Source organism: Callorhinchus milii, unplaced genomic scaffold, assembly GCF_018977255.1.
Source record: "Callorhinchus milii isolate IMCB2004 unplaced genomic scaffold, IMCB_Cmil_1.0 Scaffold9, whole genome shotgun sequence".
NCBI classification, from domain to species: Eukaryota; Metazoa; Chordata; class Chondrichthyes; order Chimaeriformes; family Callorhinchidae; genus Callorhinchus; species Callorhinchus milii.
In genome coordinates, this window is record NW_024704750.1 from 12,078,101 (window position 1) to 12,097,498 (window position 19,398).

The following is a 19,398-nucleotide window of genomic DNA, read 5'->3' on the forward strand; positions in this document are numbered from 1 at the left end:
CTACTTTACTTCTAATTGTCTCCAACCCAGCATCTCTCACAATTCCATAATACGCCTCTACTGCAAAGCTCTATAGACTCTGTTTCACGGTAAGCTCAACATACTCCTTCAATGAAAATGCATGTACGTCTATTTTAAGTCATGGAGTAGTTTCATTCTTGCTGAGCAATATGATAAGCTCTGTTTCCATTAGTATGATGCAAACCTGCCCTATAATCTTTGCAATTAGAGAAATTTAGAATATGAAAGTGGAGAAGACAGTGAGGCTCAATCCTCTCCAATAATCGGTGTAACCTAAAGACTTGAAATTTGGGCAATCCGGGTTGGTTTCTAAGATGAAATGTGTGATGATGTTGTTGATCTCATTCCAGCATAACCAGTAGCTGCTTGAACCACTTCTCTTAGGTTTGGAACCTGTGCCTGGCAGATTTTAAGATCAATATGCTCCACCTTCAAATGGAAATTCCTGTGTCTGGAATTCAAAACGTTTCCCAGAGGGATGCTTCCTGCTTACATAAATTACCTAATTCCAGCAAGTATTAGGCACAGTTTGGCATGAAACAAGGCTTTGGAGATCACAAAGTTTGCAACGGTGTACTTCTGGAGTTTAACCAGCTAAAATTATATAGCTTGCCATTGAAAGCATTATATGGCAAGTTTCCTGCTGTTGTCTAACTAGGACCAACCTACCTTTGAGATTTTGACTTGCAAGATTAACAGGAGCTGGGTATGAAGAATTACTGGCCCCAAGATGTATCCAGAATCCCTGTCTGCTGGATATCTATCTAACCTGGGTGCACAGAACCAATCTGTGCTACAATAACAATATCACATATATCACATAATCCTTGCCATCCCATTACAAGGTCTTGTTCTGACAATGCTATTCAGTTTAAAAAGTGACAAAAACAGTGAGTTGATAAAAAGAGAAATAAATAATGAAGGCAGAAAGTCAGAGAACACCAAAAAGAGTGATCATGGAAATAGATTACATTCAAAGTTTTAAGAAAATCATAACTAAGCTAAAGATTCAAAATTCTACTTTCATTTGTTCGATTGATACACTCAGGCTCATCGAGTACTAGTACACTCTAGATAAACCAAACACTCCATAAAACAATCTGATACATGACTCAACTATGCACCTAGCTGATAGACCTTGTACAGAGTGGTATTGTTTCTCCCAGTTAAGGGTCAGTTTCCACCAAATGACGTAGTCTTACCACATTCCTGAACAATGGGTCAGCAATTCTAGGATATAAAGTGGTTTCACTTTTGTTAAACATTAACTGCAAAATCAAATTTATAAATTTTCCTTTTGATATCTACCAATGACTAATATTACAACACAAGAAATGAGAAAGAGTCCTTCAGTCCATTAAAATGGCATTTAATCTTGTGAGGAAATGTTTCGTAAGCTTCTCTCCCACCCCCCCATAATCAAATAAAACTGCAGATTCTAATCTTACATCCTACATGATTCAGTGTTCACCAATGCCTTCTATCATCTATCACATGACATTTGCCAAAGAGAGCTCAAGTTCCCTGTTTATATGGATCTTTACAAACCTCAATTCTCTTCCAAGCAAACATTTACCTAGTTCTTTTCAAGTTGGCAAAACAATTTGCTTCACCATAATGAATTAAGACATCTTTTATAAGAGACAGTATGTTTTGTTGTTACTACATGCACTAATCCAATGTATTATTAAACCTGAAAGTTAGATCACTTTATGCAAATATACTGTACTTGTATAAATTCATTTCAACACTCAATATGTTGTGCTCAACAAACATTGGAACCTCCTGGTTTGTCCAACTCAGCACCATAGCAAGCAGTGCATATAACGACTAGGTCATCATGAGAGCTCCTCCGTACAACTTTTGAGTTAGTTATTTCTGGAGATAGATGGTAAGGAGTAACAGCTGCTTCACCCTCCCCCCGTTTTAGATTTCTTCCCACACAAGTCATCCCCCAACACAGAAGCCAAACTGGTAACCCAGCCAAAATCAGAAACAGTCCATGTGGACACGGGTGAAGATACTTTGGTGTAGTTCCCATGGAGTAGCCTATCTTGCCAATTCTCACTGTCTAATCCCACACAAGGAAAATAACTGTTTTAAGTGAAGTACCAGAGTTATAGCACCCTGGAACCACACCCAAGTAAATAAAGTGCATGCCCACATTTTGTTTATTTTGTCAAAATTGTGCTTGCCTGTGTAATATTTGGTCTAGTGTGATATTTTTGTTCTGGCAGAGTATACTGTAAGATAAAACCTAGAGTGTTTACTAGCAGTCACCATTCCAGCGATCCCTGGCAAGTGATCAAAAAGGATGCAATGAAGATGTATGTGCACCAATTAATAGGAAATAACTGGGAAGTTTATTTAACTGAATTATGCAAATGTTCAGTAACTATTTGAAGGCAGGCAAATTTGGTAATTTGTCTTAATTCATTTTACAATTTTAATTGTGCTGAATAATAAATAGGAAGAGTGAATTAAATTGACAGTAACACTAACATATCCTACATTCAGGTTCTAGAAATGTACACAATACACGCATTAAACATTTTAAAACTGGAAAATTGCTAAGGGCTAAATGTTTGTTTTAAAATTACTTATTAATGGGATATTGAAAAGTTGTTTCCTGTCATTTGATTTTGAACGTTTTTTGCTGCAGAAATGTCTCATCGTTTGTATGTGGAAATTTTCACAGATGGAGTGATCAGAAAAATATGACGCTTCGGGTGGCAGTAATAAAGCGGTTGAAGTAACGTATTCCTGTTGTTTTTTTAGCTGGCATCACATTTGCTACTTTGTGATACACTTTTTCTGTTAACTTGAAATAGGTGCCTTATGTGTGCACAATATAATGGTTGTTTTCAGTGAATTCATGTCCCACATACTTTTTGGAAGCGTCACTGGTGTACGAGTAAGAATTATTTTTAAATCAGGAAGTAAGAAGTATAGTTCCATGTTTCAGGTTGTCATGCAAGTATGAAATGTTGAGTGCATTTCCCATTGGCACCTGCCATTTATTTTAACTCATGTTACAGTTTTAATTTGTGTCCTTTTAAGTATTGTGAATAGTGTATGAATTGTTCTGAGTTTTTCATCACTTCTTCATCTCTCCACAAGATAATATTTTTCCGCTATATCTGGCATAGCAAAGTCAAAGACAATGGCTAAACCTAAAAGATTTAGTATGGTTCTTCAAATGTATGCTCAAGATAGTTTATCAGTTCTTCCCTCCCCTCCATTATTATACTCTGTGTGCATTTGTCTGCAACCTTTTTTTTCCAATGTGCAGAAAAGTCTGTGAACTGTTTCTACTTGGATTTCAGCCGCTTTGCTGAAGTATTTATGTGTTGCGATCTAGGATGGGTAGTTCCTCTGTTTTAGTTCTTTTCAAAGACTAATATACACTACAGTATTAGTTTGTGTATAAGCTATTGTAAAAGGGAAAAAATGTACCAAGGTGTATGGTGGTATTAAGCAGAGTTTCCCAAACATTCCCTCAAGATACAATGCAATATTACATTTGTAAAGCGGCTTTCGAGGCAAGAGGGGAGCTGAAGGCACGGTCGAAAAGGAGGGTCCTGAGGCGTGCCTTGAAGCAGGCAAGGGGGGAAGCGAGGTGAAGGGAATATGGGATGGAGTTCCAGAGGATGGGAGCAAAGAGGCTAAAGGATTTGATGAGGTCACGGAACCTGGTGTGGGAGAGAACACGAACTGCAGAGTTCTGGATGATCTGCAGCTTCTGGAGGGAAGAGTTGGAAAGGCCAACAAGTAGGCCTGGTTGTAATGAAGGCATTTATGAGGGCTTCGGCAGCCTGAGGCATTGGTTCAATGTTGCAGAGGTGGGGGAAGGCAGAGTGGGTCATGGCACAGATGTGGGGGAGATAGAACAGTTGAGGGTCGAACAGCACACTGACTGGCTTGGTGAGGTGGAGTGTGCATCCTTGGATGCTGGTGCTGCCAGTGACCGAGGTTCGGAGGCGCTGGCACAAGCCAATCAGGAGAGCCTCTGTCTTGCTGACGTTCAACTGTAGAAAGGTGGCTCTCATCCAGGACTTGATGTCTGACAGGCAGTCTGTCGGGACATCGATGATCCTGGGGTCGATGCATAAATATTTCCTTAATCAGGTTCACTTTAGTTCAAAATAGAAAGAAAAAAACATGATTCTTTATTAGCTGTTTGACTATCAGTTCACGATGGGAAAAGTATTTTCATTTAGGTTTTCAGCTGGTGTATATGTAAATATGTACATCATGTATTACGTTAGCTAATTATCGATGACACTGCCTCACTGAACATGTTTTACAAAAGTGGTTCAAACTTATAATCGAGGAATTCACGTAATTGATCAGAATTCAAATGAAGTAGAAACATCTGCACTAAAAATTAGAATGCAACTTTATTTTGTTGATACATTTTTAGAATAGAAGGCAAGAATACAGTCTTGAAGATGAATTAACATCCTAATTAAGTTTACAATGTCTGATATGTCCTGGTTAACACTAATAATTTGTGGAAATCCAAGCCAGGTGGACTTCCCAAAACATTGTGCATTTTAAAAATGGTGTATTGTCAAACTGATCTGACAATGCTTAAAAAATTATAAAACCTTCACCTATTTTCACAACATGCATATCAGTCATTCTACATTCATTCACTGCACCCCAAGGATTATAAATCATGAAAAATGCAAGTCCATGTTAATTTTTTAAAAACACATACATACATACATGGACTTGGATTTCTCATGATTTATCAAAATATAGCATATTTGCATATAGCATATTTGCATATAGCATTGGAGTCCTGTAGCTCAGTGGTTAGAGCACTCGCTTTGTAAGCGAGAGACCCGAGTTCAATTCCAGGCAGGTCAGGGCGAAACCTTGGGCAAGTTTCCTTACTCCACACGCCTAATAATAATCCCTCCAAAACCAAAAACAATAATAAATTGGTCATTTTCAATCCACGACTGTTTGTGGGACATTGCTGTGCGCAATTGGCTGCCGCGTTCGCCCACAAATATACAGTCAATTCACTTTACAGTGTGTTCTGTGAAGCGCTTTGGGACGTCCTCCCGACGTGAAAAGCGCTATATCAAATGCAAGGATTATTATTGTAGGTTGGGTATATTTGGCGATATTTACAAATGTCAACTGTTAAAGACAAAGGCATAAAATAAATGCTCAAAAATAATTTGAGTAAAAATTAAAACTCTCCACATCTTAGTTCTATTTTGGTGTGAGAGTTAAAAGAGTTTAAAAAAAATCAATGTTTCACCACAATTTTAAAATGTCTAATGCTAAAATAATTCACAAATCAAGATCAAATGTTTACAAACGTACATGGCAATTCCACTATCAACCAGTGGTCACCCACAAGACAGGAATCCTTTGGTGAGTGTACAGATTAAGATGCTACAGTCAGAGGTTCAAGTTCACAACCAAACTCAGACCTGATCAAGTCAGTACCAATTCCAATATTACAGCAAATGTTTGACAAATGATGGTTTCAACAATCTAACACTCTTCGGTAAAATAAGCTTTTAACATCAATATTCGTGAGAAACTATACTGGAATTTAAACACAATGAGCACACATGAAAGCTTAAAAAAAAACTTGCTTCAAAATATATTCTCTTAAAATAATTTCACAGACTGCAATTTAAAAATACAATGCCATATACATAGGCCACTTATAGAAGCGGATCAACTGCTCCAAATTGGATGGTTATGTGTTTGAGTCCCAAGTAGTTCATCACTCAAACTCACTTGGCACCAGTGGTAGAGTGTTTACTCAGTCCTCAGTAAAGCCAACGGATGAAGACACTCAGAAGTGAGGTGTTCCATCTGAGTGGAGAAATAAAAATCACGAGTTGTCTCATCCTCCTGTAAGTATGCAGTCATTACATTGCAGCACATCATAGAACATCAGAGCTCACAAAACTCATTTTGTCCTTGCCTCCTCATTAAAGGAAGCCCTGTGGCTAGATGAAATGTCTGCAGAGAAATTAAAATGGCAACAAGAAAAACTGAAATAAAGATGATTTTTTTTTGAAAATCACTTTTAAGAAACCTGACAAAATAGCTGCTGCACAACATTTTCTGAAGATTAATAATGATCGAATATATCACTTCAATCAAATTTAAAAATTTTAAAACAATGAAATAAGCCAATACCTTGTTGTTAACTTTATTCCTGAATACTTAATAATACTTGCATTTGATATATCGCGTTATCACATCTTCAAGATGTCTCAAAGCGCTACACAGAATTCGCTGTAAACTGAATAGACTGTATATATTGTGTGCTAATTTATCACACTTTAAGTAGGCATCTACTAGTCATTAGCCCAGTATTACTCAACGCCTAAGTTACTCATCTTGAATGCATTCTCTTGTGAAATAGTCTTTGTTCATCTGTCATCTGCTAGCTACTCACCACCCATCACTGACAGTGCACACCAAAGTGCAAGTGGTGCAAACACTTTAAATTAACAAAAATAGCAGGTTTTCTCAAAAAGAACAACAAAACTACATTTGTAAAGCGCCTTTCACACCGAGAGGATGTCCCAAAGCGCTGAACAGTCAGGGATCAGGACCCGAGCATGGGAGGCAGAGTTGAAATGAGGGAGGGCAGAGGAGGTGGGAGGGCAGCTGAAGGCACGATCAAAAAGGAGAGTTTTGAGTCGTACCTTGAAGGAGGCAAGAGGGAGCAAGGAAAAGGGATTTTGGGATGGAGTTCCAGAGAGTAGGGACAGAGAGGCTGAAAGCCTGGCGCCGATGGTAGGGCAGTTCGAGCGGGACACCTGCAGCAGACTGGAGCCGGCTAAGCAGAGGGAGCGGACGGGTTGATAGGTCAGCAGGTCAGAGGTGCAGGAGGGGGCAAGGCCGTGGGGGGCTTGAAAGTGAGGACGAGGATTTGGAATTCTATCTTCTAAGGGATAGCCATGCGAGAGTGGGGATGATTGGGTCATGGGTGGCTTTTCCCTCATTTTAACTTTCAACAAAATTATAAATTAAATGACCAGTTATTTGTTAACTTATTCAGAAAGCAAGACCACAATCAATAAAAAACATTTACTCATTCATATCAGTATCGAGACTTCATTGAAGTAGCTTTAAATAATTTAATGCAATGTATAATAATAATATCCTTGCATTTGATATAGCGCCTTATCACATCTTCGAAACATCTCAAAGAGCTTCACAGAATATACTGTAAAGGGAACTGACTGTATATTTTGTGGGTGAAACCAGGCAGCCAATACTGCTAGGTAAACAGAGGTGTGTGGAGTAAGGAAACTTGGCTAATGTTTTGCCCTGCCAGGAATTGATCCCAGATCTCTCACTTGCGAGGCGAGTGCTTTAACCACAGAGCTACAGGACTAGGACTGTCAATTAATACGCATGAGTTAGGGTTAATCTAGCTATTAATTTGCCAATTGTTAGTCTAGTTTGAAGAAAAACTTACATTTGTTTAATAAATCAGAAAAACATAGTAAATGATAAGATTTATTCTTGCTCCTTTTTAATTTATATATCAAAATAGCGAATTCACACTGAAATGTATCAAATACCCATGGCAAATCCACTATGACACTATCTGTAATTCTCCTACTAGTGCAGAGTACTGTTAATCCATCACACAAAGGATCAGTTTCTACTTTTGTTTTCAGTAAAGGTAAAATTTCATACCGATGACAAAAATGAATATAATGGATGGTTCTCAAAATTATGTCACAATGAGCATCAATAACTAGTCAGACCCAGTCAACATTTTACTCGGGTCAACACCCCTTTATCTTTTTAAAGAAAACAAAATCAAATAGAAAAAGTACTCTATAAGCAAAGTATCTCTATTGTCTTGTTTTCTTTGTCTCAATTATAGCACTAATACAAACACAGGACATGCGTAACCAAGAGTAAATAGCCTTCCTGCCAATAGCCTTCTGCTGTATTATTAATGAAACAATGAAACAAAAGACAGATAGCGCCTGATAGAAAATGGCACAATTGAGCAAACATTCTAACCATGAAACAACCAGCACAAAATAACCTACATGCTACAAATTCATAAAACCATATCAAGCTGTTAATCACTTAACTACTGCTGCAGACAAGAAAAATTGGTTCATTACTATTGATCTAATAAGTTCACTGTTCATTATAGATTATGTCTCTTTCATCTATTAAATATGCAGACATAATGAAACAAGGTAAATGGGCCAATTGTAAACATTAGATTAAAAACGGACTGAAAATGAAATTACTTTCCTGTGCCAAAAATGAACTGCTTTATTTTAAAATAGATGCTGTTCAGTTATTCAAAATACTATTTAATTTCATTACAATACTGTGAAGCAGCACACTCATAGAGAAACTGTAAAATACATGTGGGTCAACACATCAAGTGCAGTGCAGAACAGAATACTGTACTGCTAAAAATGCCACAATATAATTAAATACTAAGTATTTGGTTTGCTATTTCATAAGTCAAGTACTGTGTAATCACATTATAAAATTGGGAAGATAGTCAATAGAAGCAAAGTACTGGACATCATGTTTCACACAGCACAATTTTAACAGCACACTCATTTCAGGAGTGATGGAAGTAACATGTGAATCTGTAATTTCTTATTTCATAAACTATGAAGTAGGCTTAACTGATACATTTGTACTGGCTGAAATTAAGCAATGACATCCCTTCTATTGGTTGCCATCAAGACGTCCGCCCGACGTGAAAGGCGCTCTATAAATGGAATCTTGTTGTTGTTGTTTCCTTTCTTAGGTATATGTTACTGAACAGCTCTTTTTGTGAGTATCCACTGACATTTAAAAACTGTTCATAACGTCTAAAATTAAATGCAATACAATTGAATTAAAATACAATTTAGACACGGTATGGAAAACAAACTTCATGACCAGTTAACTCTGATTCACCAACGCGATTAAAGCTTGTTTACTTTTGGTCTTCCACCCATCAGGCTGTACAATCCCTTAGGTAAATGTACTTTTTAAATCTTAGCTGCCAATTGTCGGTGCTGTGCTTCAGAAACGTGAATTTAAGTGTTATAATTTATACACAGAAAGCACTGGGCAAACAGATCAGCAATTTCAAAACAACTACAATTTGGCTGACACCTCTGGCGAAACTACACCATTCGCTGTGGCAAAACTTTGCCGTCACTTTCCCCACTTCCCAGATCGTGACGGAACGGTTCGAAGCAGAAGTTTAATTAGTTAACACCGAGTTTCAGGTAAAACTGCAGAATTGGGAGCCCTGCGTCACACGGACGGTTTGCCAAATGCGGACCAAGCCAGGATCACACAAACAACCCACATCAGACAGGTACCCTGCAATCACAGCCATTGTAACCCAATAAAAACACGCCGCGCGAATATACCGCTGCTCCGTTACCTCGCGCAGTACAGACCGGGGAGCTCGGCAGCATGAGAATCAAGCGAATAAAGTTAACACATTGGGGGGAATACGAAAGTAAAGAGCAGTCGAGGGTAAGGCCTGCGAGCGCCCACACAAAAATGTTACCAGCTATTTACAGTGAACAGGCTGACGCCATATTGGAAAGCAAAATGGCGGCGGCGGCGGCGGCCAGGACGCTTCCACATTTGGGTAAATAGCAACTCGCTGTTGCTCGTTTCTCTCGCTGACCGGTCGTTTCACCCGAGAGCTGCGCGACCTTCCTCAACAGCTGTCTCTGCCTGAACTTATCTCACATCTTCCCTCCCCCCGAGAGAGAGAGAGAGAGAGAGGGAGCGCGCGCGAGCGAGCGAGCGAGCGGGGGTGGCTTTGACTCCCAGCCTCTGTGTGTGTGTGTGTGTGTGTTGCGCGCTCACTGCCTCTTCAGTCAGTACCTGCAGCTCGGCCTTCTCCACCTCCCAGTGCGCTCTCTCCATCTCGAAGCGGGCCCACTCGTGCTGGATATAGTGTAAGATGCCGGGGATGGTGTACTGCGGCCGCTGCAGCTCGCCTTCCTGTCCCTGTAGCGTTAGCGGCGGCGGCTGCTGCTGCTGTGGCTGCGGCTGCCTTAAACCACCACCACCTCCTCCTCCTCCTCCACCGCCGTTATTATTCCCGCTCCCCGGACCCAGCGGCGGGCCGCCCGAGTTGTTATGCGACCCCATTCCTCCGGCGAGCTCGTCCATGGTGTCTGGCAGCCCCCGCCGCGATCGAATGGGGGGGGTGGGGGGGGGGAGAGAGGATGGCGCCGGCGCGTCAAGTAAATGGGAGAGAAGAGCCCGAGCGAACGAGACTCTCAACGCCGCGAGCGAGCCGCCATTTTACATTCTTTCTGCCGAGACGGAGCCGCGATGCATGGTGGGGGATGGGGAGGAGGAGGAGGGAGGGAGGGGGGGGGGCGAAAGGCTGTCACCCAGTGCGCAGGCGCGGCGCACACCTGCCCCCACCCCATACCCCCCCCCCCCACACACAGATGCTCCAGTGCTCTCCTGCAGCTACAAGCCCCCGCCCCCGCCCCAGATGCGTACCTGGAATTCCACAGCACGAAATGCAACAAAACAAACTCGATTTAATCTCTTTCCCACACACCTCCTCCACTCCCCAGTCGCCCCGAGTTCAAAGCGCGCGTTGCTTTTCTGCTTTTTTTTTTCCGCCCCCCCCCACACACACACACACACACTTTTTACAAGGCGAAGCTCGCCCGGAATCTATTGCCGAAATTAACAGATTAGCGTGAACGGCTTCGGTGGCTGATGATTAATGACCCGCACGTTTCGTCGTATGGCGTTGTCCAGATGTCTGAAAAGCGCTTCGCGGGAGCTTTTTTACGGCGGCTGCGCAGTAGGCAGGCGAATGTGGATGCGCTGGAACGATGATACAACTTGGATTTAGCAAAACATTTGGAACGCGGTTTATGCTGACACCGTGACATTATTCAAAAGGAGAAGGGCATTTCTCCCAGTGTTCTGGCCAACAATCCCCGGATGGAAAATTGGTCATTCGCTTCATGGTTTTTTGTGGGACATTACAGAGTGCAAATTGGCTGCATCTTTGCCTACAAAATACACATGGATGGGATAGAACTTGCCAAGAGAGAAGCTGAAAGAGATCGAGGTGTGTTAATTGACTCATCACTCGCAATGTCAAAACTGTGCAAGGCCATGATAAACAAAGCAAACAGGATGTTGGGCTATATTGCTAAACCAGTTGAATTTAGATCTCCAGACATCATACTCAGCCCGTATCGTGAATGTTCTGTTCAGACCACATATTGAATACTGTACACAGTTCTGGTCTAGAGGCAGTGCAGAGGAGAGCAATGAGGATGATCCCCAGTTTAGAGTATTGAGCTATGATTGAGCCAGATTAGAGATGCTGAGGCTCTTCAACCTTGAGGGAAACAACGCAGAGATAACTTCATAGAGATATATACATTTAAATGAGTTTGAAAAAGTAAACCCAGAATACCTTAGTATGCTCCAAGACAGTAGAACAAGAGAACATAGGTTTAGAGTTGCAAAGGGCAATTTCAGGAAATATACCAGGAAGTTTTTTTCTTTACTCGGAGGGTATTTAATAACTGGACCAGGTTGTCAGGAAGGGTGGTTGAGGCCAGGACACTGGACTAATTTAAAAAGCAGCTTGATGCTGGGATGGGAGGATGGATATTCTAGAGGGATGGAATAATAATAATATTAATAATAATATGGTTGAGAATCAGATGGGTCAAAGGGCCTTCTTCATCAGAACTAATCTTGTGAGTTTACCTGACATGAACACATTTTACAGCAGGAGTCTCAAGGCAACAATCAGGATCCACAATCTGGGCTGAATTTCTTTCACTCAGTAGCACAAGGACAAGAAGCTGTAGAAGCTCCCCCAGTACAGCGCTAGCTCAGATTGGGTCACTTAGCATAGATTATTAATCAAACCTGAGACCTCCCTCATCAGTATAAACTACTATTATTCATTGGTTTCCTAAAGCTGACAGTCTTCTTTTTATTACGTCTTTTGCAGTTCCAACTTTTTTTTAAAGTAACCATACGCACTGGATGCTATCACTTTGTGTGAAGGCCTAGAAATTGATAGTTTTTTTTTGAATTGGGAGAGAAGGAAGGAGAGAGTCTGGACATGTGCACAGTGATGACTAAGTATTTAACATATCTGCAGAATTTGGCAGGAATGCAACTACAAGGAGAACTGGAATGAAAGTCACAATAACCATGAGTTACATTCAAACCTGCCTAAGGCAGCTGTTAATGTCTATACAAGTTACCCTTCTAATTGCCTGGGAGATAGTGTGTGGTAGGTCAAAGGATGGTGGGAATCAGAACATTGTTCCTTTGTATCAACTAACCAGTCAGGAATGTCTTGAGGGTGTTTATTTCATACTAGTGCATGCATATTACATTTTTCTGTGTTTTGTTGAAAAAAAATAGGAACTTACTCACTGCACTTATAAAAACTGGTTAGTAGAACTCTTCCAATAATTCAGTTGCAAATCCACAAAGCTCTACTTGGCTCCTTTGAATGTGAATTTGGAGTGGAAACTGTAGTATAAAGGTAGTTATCCACTCTGAATGGCTTTCCTGCTGTAAATAATAAATTGATCCCTGCAATATAAACTGGGGATTAAAAGCTCTTTTCACTTAACTATGTACTGTGCTTGACAAAAGCTGTTGCTGAAACATTGAGAACATTGAATCATAAAAAGGAATAAAATGCATCTTTGTTGCAGATGAGTAAGTAGCCAAATGGTAGAGAAAGCTACAACAGACGACATCGCTGCAGCAAGTAAACAGAGAATATATTTGTTGAAAGACAGGTAAGGAGAGTCTTAATTGCAAGCTGGGAAATTTCTTTGTTTTTCAGCTTGGAATAGCTCAAAACAAATTAGTCCCTGGCTTGTTGAATTTTCTGTCCTTGCAGGATGCTGGATATCAGAAAGAACTCCAGTGAAGGCTACAAGATATTTACTTACTGTGAAGAGATATTGTTGTTGCACATTTTGGTGATGTTTTAAAATATCAAACCTATTAACTCAAAAATACCCCCAAACAATACAAAATAAATATGTTCTTATTTTCTAAACCAGAGTCTTTGTTTCCAGTATAGCTTTGTTGAGATATCTCTTTGTTTCTTTTCAGGAATACGCTGAACCACAAAGAACAGGATCATTTCCCTCAGTTCAAACATTTTTCGAACATTGCGCCAAGATGATTAAGTTTTTCCTTCTAGTGAACAAGCAAGGACAAACAAGACTCTGTAGATACTATGAAACTATGGAGATCCACAAAAGGACCCTGTTAGAGGCTGATGTCATTAAGAAGTGCCTGTCACGTTCAAAGGACCAGGTAAAAATTAAATGAGATTCAAACTTTGCTGAATCTCCTTTTGCGTGAATGGAGGAATCTTTCTTAAAAAGGCAATCAATGTCTGCTGCTCAAGTGCTCCAGGACTCTACCTTGTGTGAAGGGCGCTATATAAAAGCAAGTTGTTGCTGTTGTTGTAGTGCATCGTAAACCATGATCTCCTTCAGCTACGGTCTTCGAGCATGAGATTCTCACCTGGGACAATCCCTTTCTCAATGAATATTCAAACTAAAGGTTTTGTCCTTATGGGTGAGTTCGGTATGAAGTTTGGGACTCTTTCCCCACCACTTACATGTAGTGTCTGCTATGTTGATTGCTATATTGGGAAGCTGAGGCATTTGTAGAGATTTCCCTGGTTTCATCAATGCTTTTGAGATGAGTACAGTGTGGGTGAACGCCATGGGGAAGGAAAATTACAACATCAAATTATCTCTTAAAAAAAATAACAACACAGGTCTTCTCCAGAGGGTAGGTTGAGTCAGCCTGGGTTTCTCTTCTGCGGATCCTCTCTGTCCACTTCTAGATTACTACAGGCAAAAGGCTGAATGCTGGACAGCTTGCCTCTTGATAAAGGAATGGTTCATGGCTCAAAGGGATCGAAAGAGGGGAAAACATATTAAAACAAAACACCTTTTTTTTAACAAAAGTCTTAAAAATAAACGTTTTTTTTAATTAACAGAATAGTTAATACAGATTCCAACATCTCTAAAGTCTTTTCTTTTTTCCATAGTGTTCCTTTGTTGAATACAAAGATTTCAAACTTGTGTATCGTCAATATGCCGCCCTCTTTGTTGTGATTGGAATTGATGCGACAGAGGTAAGCAGCACTCGTCATTCTTTTGTAACTACATACAGGAACTTCAATGGCTCAAGACTGAGAGGACCACTTAGGTCCAATGCTAGGATGCTAGAATACGCAATTGGCTGCCGCATTTCGCCCACAAATATACGGTCAATTCACTTTACAGTCTATTCTGTGAAGCGCTTTGAGACATCCAGAAGACGTGAAAAGCACTACATCAAATGCAAGGATAATTATTATTATTATGCATCGTCTACATCTCTATCTATCCAAATTAGGTTAAGTAATAGGCCAAACACTACAGAAATATGTGTCAGTGAATTTGTGTGTGATGCAGAATGTGCATTAGGCTCTATGTTTTGTCGACCCTCTTTTACATAGATCCAGATTCATTTTGATCCATATTTAGTCCAACAATTACAGATATCAGAAATTGAAATGTAATCATTTGATATCCAGTTACCTGTTTTGAAGCGTCCTAAGTGGATCTAAAGTTGGAAAAGGCACATAAATGATGTGGTGCTGCTTCTAATTGAAAATGATTAATATGATCACCTTCTATATAGCAAGTAGCTTCCAGAGCCCCGAGAGAGCACCATCATTCTGACACCAATGTCCAAAGTAATTTGTAAAGTCATCATTTGTAAAGATGTAGTAGTAAGTGCTTCCGTGGGTCACAGCACCATCTCTTTCATATTACAGCACAGCTACTTAAGGCAGGCTGCCATCAGCAGCATCTGTGTAATATAAACGGTGTACGAGACTCAGCACTGAGTCTGCCCTTTATTACACCAGCATATGTTTTCAATCTCATTTCCATCTTGTGCATATTTGGCCAATATAATATACAGCAATTCGGGCATCTAATTTCTGCACTCACATACAAAATGCGTTGATGCAAACATCTGTATCGCAAATGCGCCAAGGCACAAAGATAAATTAGCCCATTTTTAAAAAAAAGACATTTTATATGTGATATCAGAGGTAATAGAAAATATTTTTATGAAGTCAAATGCTACCAGATGTCACTCCATCTTGGAGCTGTTATCAATCAATTAGACAGAACGACAAACAGAGAAGCAAAAAAGCGCTCAGGCTACTTTTTGGACCTTAATGGTAATTTGGAAAAATAAGCAACACCAGACAAACAGTCACTATTGTTGCTCGACTCTTGTACATTTTGACAGTAAAACTGACAAAACAATTATTCCGATTTTGATTTTCAGAATGAACTGGCTGTGTATGAACTTATACACAATTTTGTAGAGGTTCTGGATAAATACTTCAGTAGAGTGGTGAGTTAATCAAATTTATATTATTCAACACTTTTTAACTTATTCTGTAGCTCTCATTCCAGCCTTGGTGGGCACTGCAGCATAGGTATGCACACCTTTAGCTCGGGTCTCAATTAAAAAAATGCAATGAAGGTTCTTCCAACAGTGATGTGGTATCACAAAGGTTAGTGAAGGACTGCTTTGGACGACGTGAATCAATCAAACCACATAAATCAAGTAGGGAAAGAAGCAGCATTGACATAAAAGTAATGTATTTACAAAATATTTTATGTAGTGAAACCTGTTCTCACCCAAAATTAACATAGATGCACTTTCTTACAAGGGTCACCGTACAGCAACCAGGAACATTGGCTAACTTTCCCCTCCCTCACCCAAGGCGCTAAGGCTAATTGCGGTGCACAAACTGTTGGGAGTTTGTCTTTCCAGACTGAAATTCTCAGCATGGCAGTTGTGCGCATTTGATACTGTATTTGTCCATAAGGGCATTGGGTAGCCATTCTGTGACTTAGTCAAAGTCTAAATAACAATTGTAAAGTTTATGTAATGTATTTTCAACACTGAGTTGGGGGAGGAGACAATGTTACTTTTGGCATGTTAACAGTATCTATATTTTCTTTTGCAGTGCGAGTTGGATGTATCCTTTTCCAAATTCTGTTGTTGAAAGTTATTTATTTGTAATAGACTGTATATCAAAAACTATTGCTTTTGTCACTTAGTTGTATCCAGTGAATGCCTGATTCGTTGTTTGAAAATAAACTACTTTAGTACATGGATTAAAAACATGGAAACGGTTTTTTTGCAAATATACAGACATTTGCGGCAACTAATGCTCTCGGGTTCTCATAAATAGCAACATGTGCATTTTGCAGTAAGTATTAAAAGATATGATCGCAATTTGTGTGTGGCCCTCTTGTTTGAGTTGCAGTTACCAAAACTAGTTTGGAAGAAATTTGTGCTCTGCTGTGAAATGTGATTTGTTTCTGCTCGTCATACTGAACTTACCTCAGTAAGTTCATACTGAACATAAATATTTAATGGTTGGCCACAGTATGCCTTCTGTTCAACATCTATGAAACATTCTGTTGCTTTCTGTGACTCCTTCAGGTATGGAGACTAAGTGCAGATGTTTTATACAGAGCCAAATACATCCTAACAACAGTTTAACCTTGTGAATTAGTGTCTCAGAGTATATGGATATTTTCCAAGAACCAGTGGACAATCTGATCCAAAGCTTTTCCCTGCTCCTTTGTCTTCAATCAAACTTAATTTTTTTTTCTATTAATGTATTTAAATGTGATTAAATACATGAATAGAAGCTGATTTTTTTTAAAAAAATTGTGCAGCCCATACTCTTTTCTCTTAAGTTATTTTAGAAACTATGATTCCTCCTTTCCTAAAGGTATTTAACATGTTTTTCCTTTTACTGTCAAACAGTGCTACAATCCTCTGGTTTTACAATATATATAGTGTATTAACCCAATAGGCCATCAAGAAACTATTTCTAAATGTTAACTAGATACACAGTAATAATAATAATAATAATCCTTGCATTTGATATAGCGCTTTTTACGTCGGGAGGACGTCCCAAAGCGCTTCACAGAACACACTGTAAAGTGAATTGACTGTATATTTGTGGGCGAACGCGGCAGCCAATTGCGCACAGCAATGTCCCACAAACAGTCGTGGGTTGAAAATGACCAATTTATTATTGGTTTTGGTTTTGGAGGGATTATTATCAGGCTCTGTGTGGAGTAAGGAAACTTGCCCAAGGTTTCGCCCTCTGCCTGGAATTGAACTCAGGTCTCTCGCTTGCAAAGCGAGTGCTCTAACCACTGAGCTACAGTACTTACTTATCCAAAACCTGTTGCATTTTGTATTGAGAAATATGATAACCATTATTTCAAACTGAAGTGCTTCAGCTCGGCAATGTATGCTCTTTAACCTGTGAATCATTCAGATCATGTTTAATTTAGATAAAGTCCACATCATCCTGGATGAAATGATTTTAAATGGCCGTGTCGTGGAGACAAACAAGACCAGGATCCTTGCTCCTCTGGTTGCCCTGGACAAAATGACTGAAAGCTAAAAGAGGAAATGGCTAAATGCTTGAAGATTGCAATCCTATTACAACAGGATGATACTTGTTTTATGCCCCTCCCCCCATGAATGTATTATCATCATCGAGGCTTTGTTTTACTACCTGAGATGAGACAATATTGGAGTTATCTTTGAGTGACATGTTTATACTTTTTGTGCTATTGTACATTAATAGCTATGTATTTATGCTGAAATATAGCATTTGCCATTTTTCTTGGTTTAATTGCTGCAGCTTCCTACATTCATCAAAGGATGAATATGTCAAAATCTATAACATTTTACTTGTACTTGTCTTTTCACATTAAAAAATAAAAATAATCTTGCATTTGATATAGCGCCTTATCACGTCTCAAAGCACTTCACAAAATATGTCAAGCGAATTAACTGTATATTTTGTGGGTGAATGCCTCAAAAGAGATTGATAAATGGAATGGTGGGTATCGCAAGGGAACAGAAGACCTGAAGCGATACATTTTTTAAGAAGGTCTTGAAAGCAGGCAGAAAAGGCAACATACATTAGATGTTGTGGAACAGAACATTTATTAACATGATGCATGTAATAGGATGCATTTGGAAAGGAAAATAGAGAAAGCAGGAAATGTAAAAACTAAATGAAGTGAATCCTGTGGCCTAACCACAAATCCATTATTGTAGTGAAGTCGAAACTGGGAGATGACAGACATGTGTGACACAGACAAGCCTAGCCTGTCTACATCCTCTCCAGAGACAAAGGCAGGTGCAAACAAATTTCCATGAATGGGCATATTGCAGAGTAAGTTAATGAGCTTTGCTGGTCACAACAAAATGCTGGTGTTGTGTTTCTTTGCTATTCAATAAATTAGGCAACAGCTGAATTCTTCCTTCCCCAGATCTTTAACTCTCACAGACACCAACAGAAAACCACAGCAAAAGTGGCAAGAATATAAAAAGGAAACCAGCATCTCTGCAGGAAAAATGATTACAATCAGAGATCACAGCCGATTTTTTTTATTCCTTTTCCTGGAGGCTTCACTTGGAAGCCCGACTGTTATGATTTGTTTGTGAGTTTGTCCATGTGAGTGAGTGTCTCTCTCTATGCGTTTGTGTCTATGTGACCCACATCAATCAGCACAGATAATCACAATCTTAAGTCTCCTTACCATTGTATCTAAAGTTATAAACTTTACAAACAGGTTTATGTAAAACTGTTAATTTAAAATTCAAAAGCAGGTACCTGAACCACATGATGTAAAAATTGAGCTACTGAGGAGTACATTTCTTGGTTATCCCTGGACTGAATTTCTGCTAATAATCTCATTTGGGGTGGGGGGGAGAAATCAGGATTGGCTTCAGTGTCAATTGGCTGATGGAAAAAAACAGCCAAAGTTTTCATTTTGATCACTATCATGATGTTACTCTGCCAAAAAATCCCTGACTGTGGATGTTGGGTGAGGACAGGATTGGACTTGGCTAAGACATTTGGTATTTTCTGTCTAAGCTCAGACATGAACAGCATTTGGCCAAGATACCAGAGAACTAATTGTTGCTCTTGGAATTATACACCAGAATTCGTCACCAACTTTGCAGAAGGGTGGGGGGAGCAAATCAGAAACCTGTACTTTGTTCAGCAGCAAGGTGTAAATTACTCTATTTAAAATTTCAATTCTTCCTGTCCCAGACCTTTAACTTTTGTACTCTTAATTCTGAAATCTGAAACTTATTAATCAATTTACAAGAAAGCAGCATTGGGAAAAGGTGTCCGTCCCACTGTAATTTGCAATTTGTAAACTTGCAACACAGTAGTAACTCTTCAGAGATCAAAAAAACTAAGCTAATACATGAGAATAGAATTGG

The 19,398-nt window shown here is 39.5% G+C and overlaps 2 protein-coding genes across 9 annotated transcripts in view; one reads left to right on the forward strand and one right to left on the reverse strand.

Moving 5' to 3' along the window:
- strn3 (striatin, calmodulin binding protein 3) overlaps window positions 1–10,326 on the reverse strand; it is a 53,414-nt gene extending 43,088 nt beyond the window's left edge. For 5 of the 6 annotated variants that reach the window (XM_007893403.2, XM_042337857.1, XM_007893404.2 and 2 more), the window contains exon 1: window positions 9,895–10,321. In XM_007893403.2, the coding sequence (XP_007891594.1) occupies window positions 9,895–10,185 (291 nt within the window). In that variant the 5' untranslated portion in view covers window positions 10,186–10,321. 6 annotated transcript variants of the gene reach the window in all.
- Window positions 8,931–17,843, forward strand: ap4s1 (adaptor related protein complex 4 subunit sigma 1). Of its 3 annotated transcripts, none has more exons than XM_007893406.2 (7): window positions 8,931–9,370; window positions 12,738–12,824; window positions 13,147–13,353; window positions 14,102–14,188; window positions 15,400–15,468; window positions 16,091–16,102; window positions 17,426–17,843. In XM_007893406.2, the coding sequence occupies exons 3-7, from the start codon at window positions 13,216–13,218 to the stop codon at window positions 17,552–17,554; spliced, it is 435 nt and encodes a 144-aa protein (XP_007891597.1). In that variant the 5' UTR covers window positions 8,931–9,370; window positions 12,738–12,824; window positions 13,147–13,215; the 3' UTR covers window positions 17,555–17,843. The 3 variants fall into 3 exon arrangements, with proteins under 3 accessions (XP_007891597.1, XP_007891596.1, XP_042194285.1); XM_007893405.2 differs by lacking the exon at window positions 8,931–9,370 and adding an exon at window positions 9,584–9,652; XM_042338351.1 differs by lacking the exon at window positions 8,931–9,370 and adding an exon at window positions 9,915–9,968.
- Window positions 17,844–19,398: the final 1,555 nt, after the last annotated feature.

Bases quoted from the DNA above. Each gene is read 5' to 3' on its own strand.
- ap4s1 (XM_007893406.2), top strand. From the start codon at position 13,216: ATGATTAAGTTTTTCCTTCTAGTGAACAAGCAAGGACAAACAAGACTC. The intron at 13,354-14,101 runs GTAAAAATTAAA...TTTTTTCCATAG, and splicing joins TGTCACGTTCAAAGGACCAG to TGTTCCTTTGTTGAATACAA. The intron at 14,189-15,399 runs GTAAGCAGCACT...TTTGATTTTCAG, and splicing joins TTGGAATTGATGCGACAGAG to AATGAACTGGCTGTGTATGA.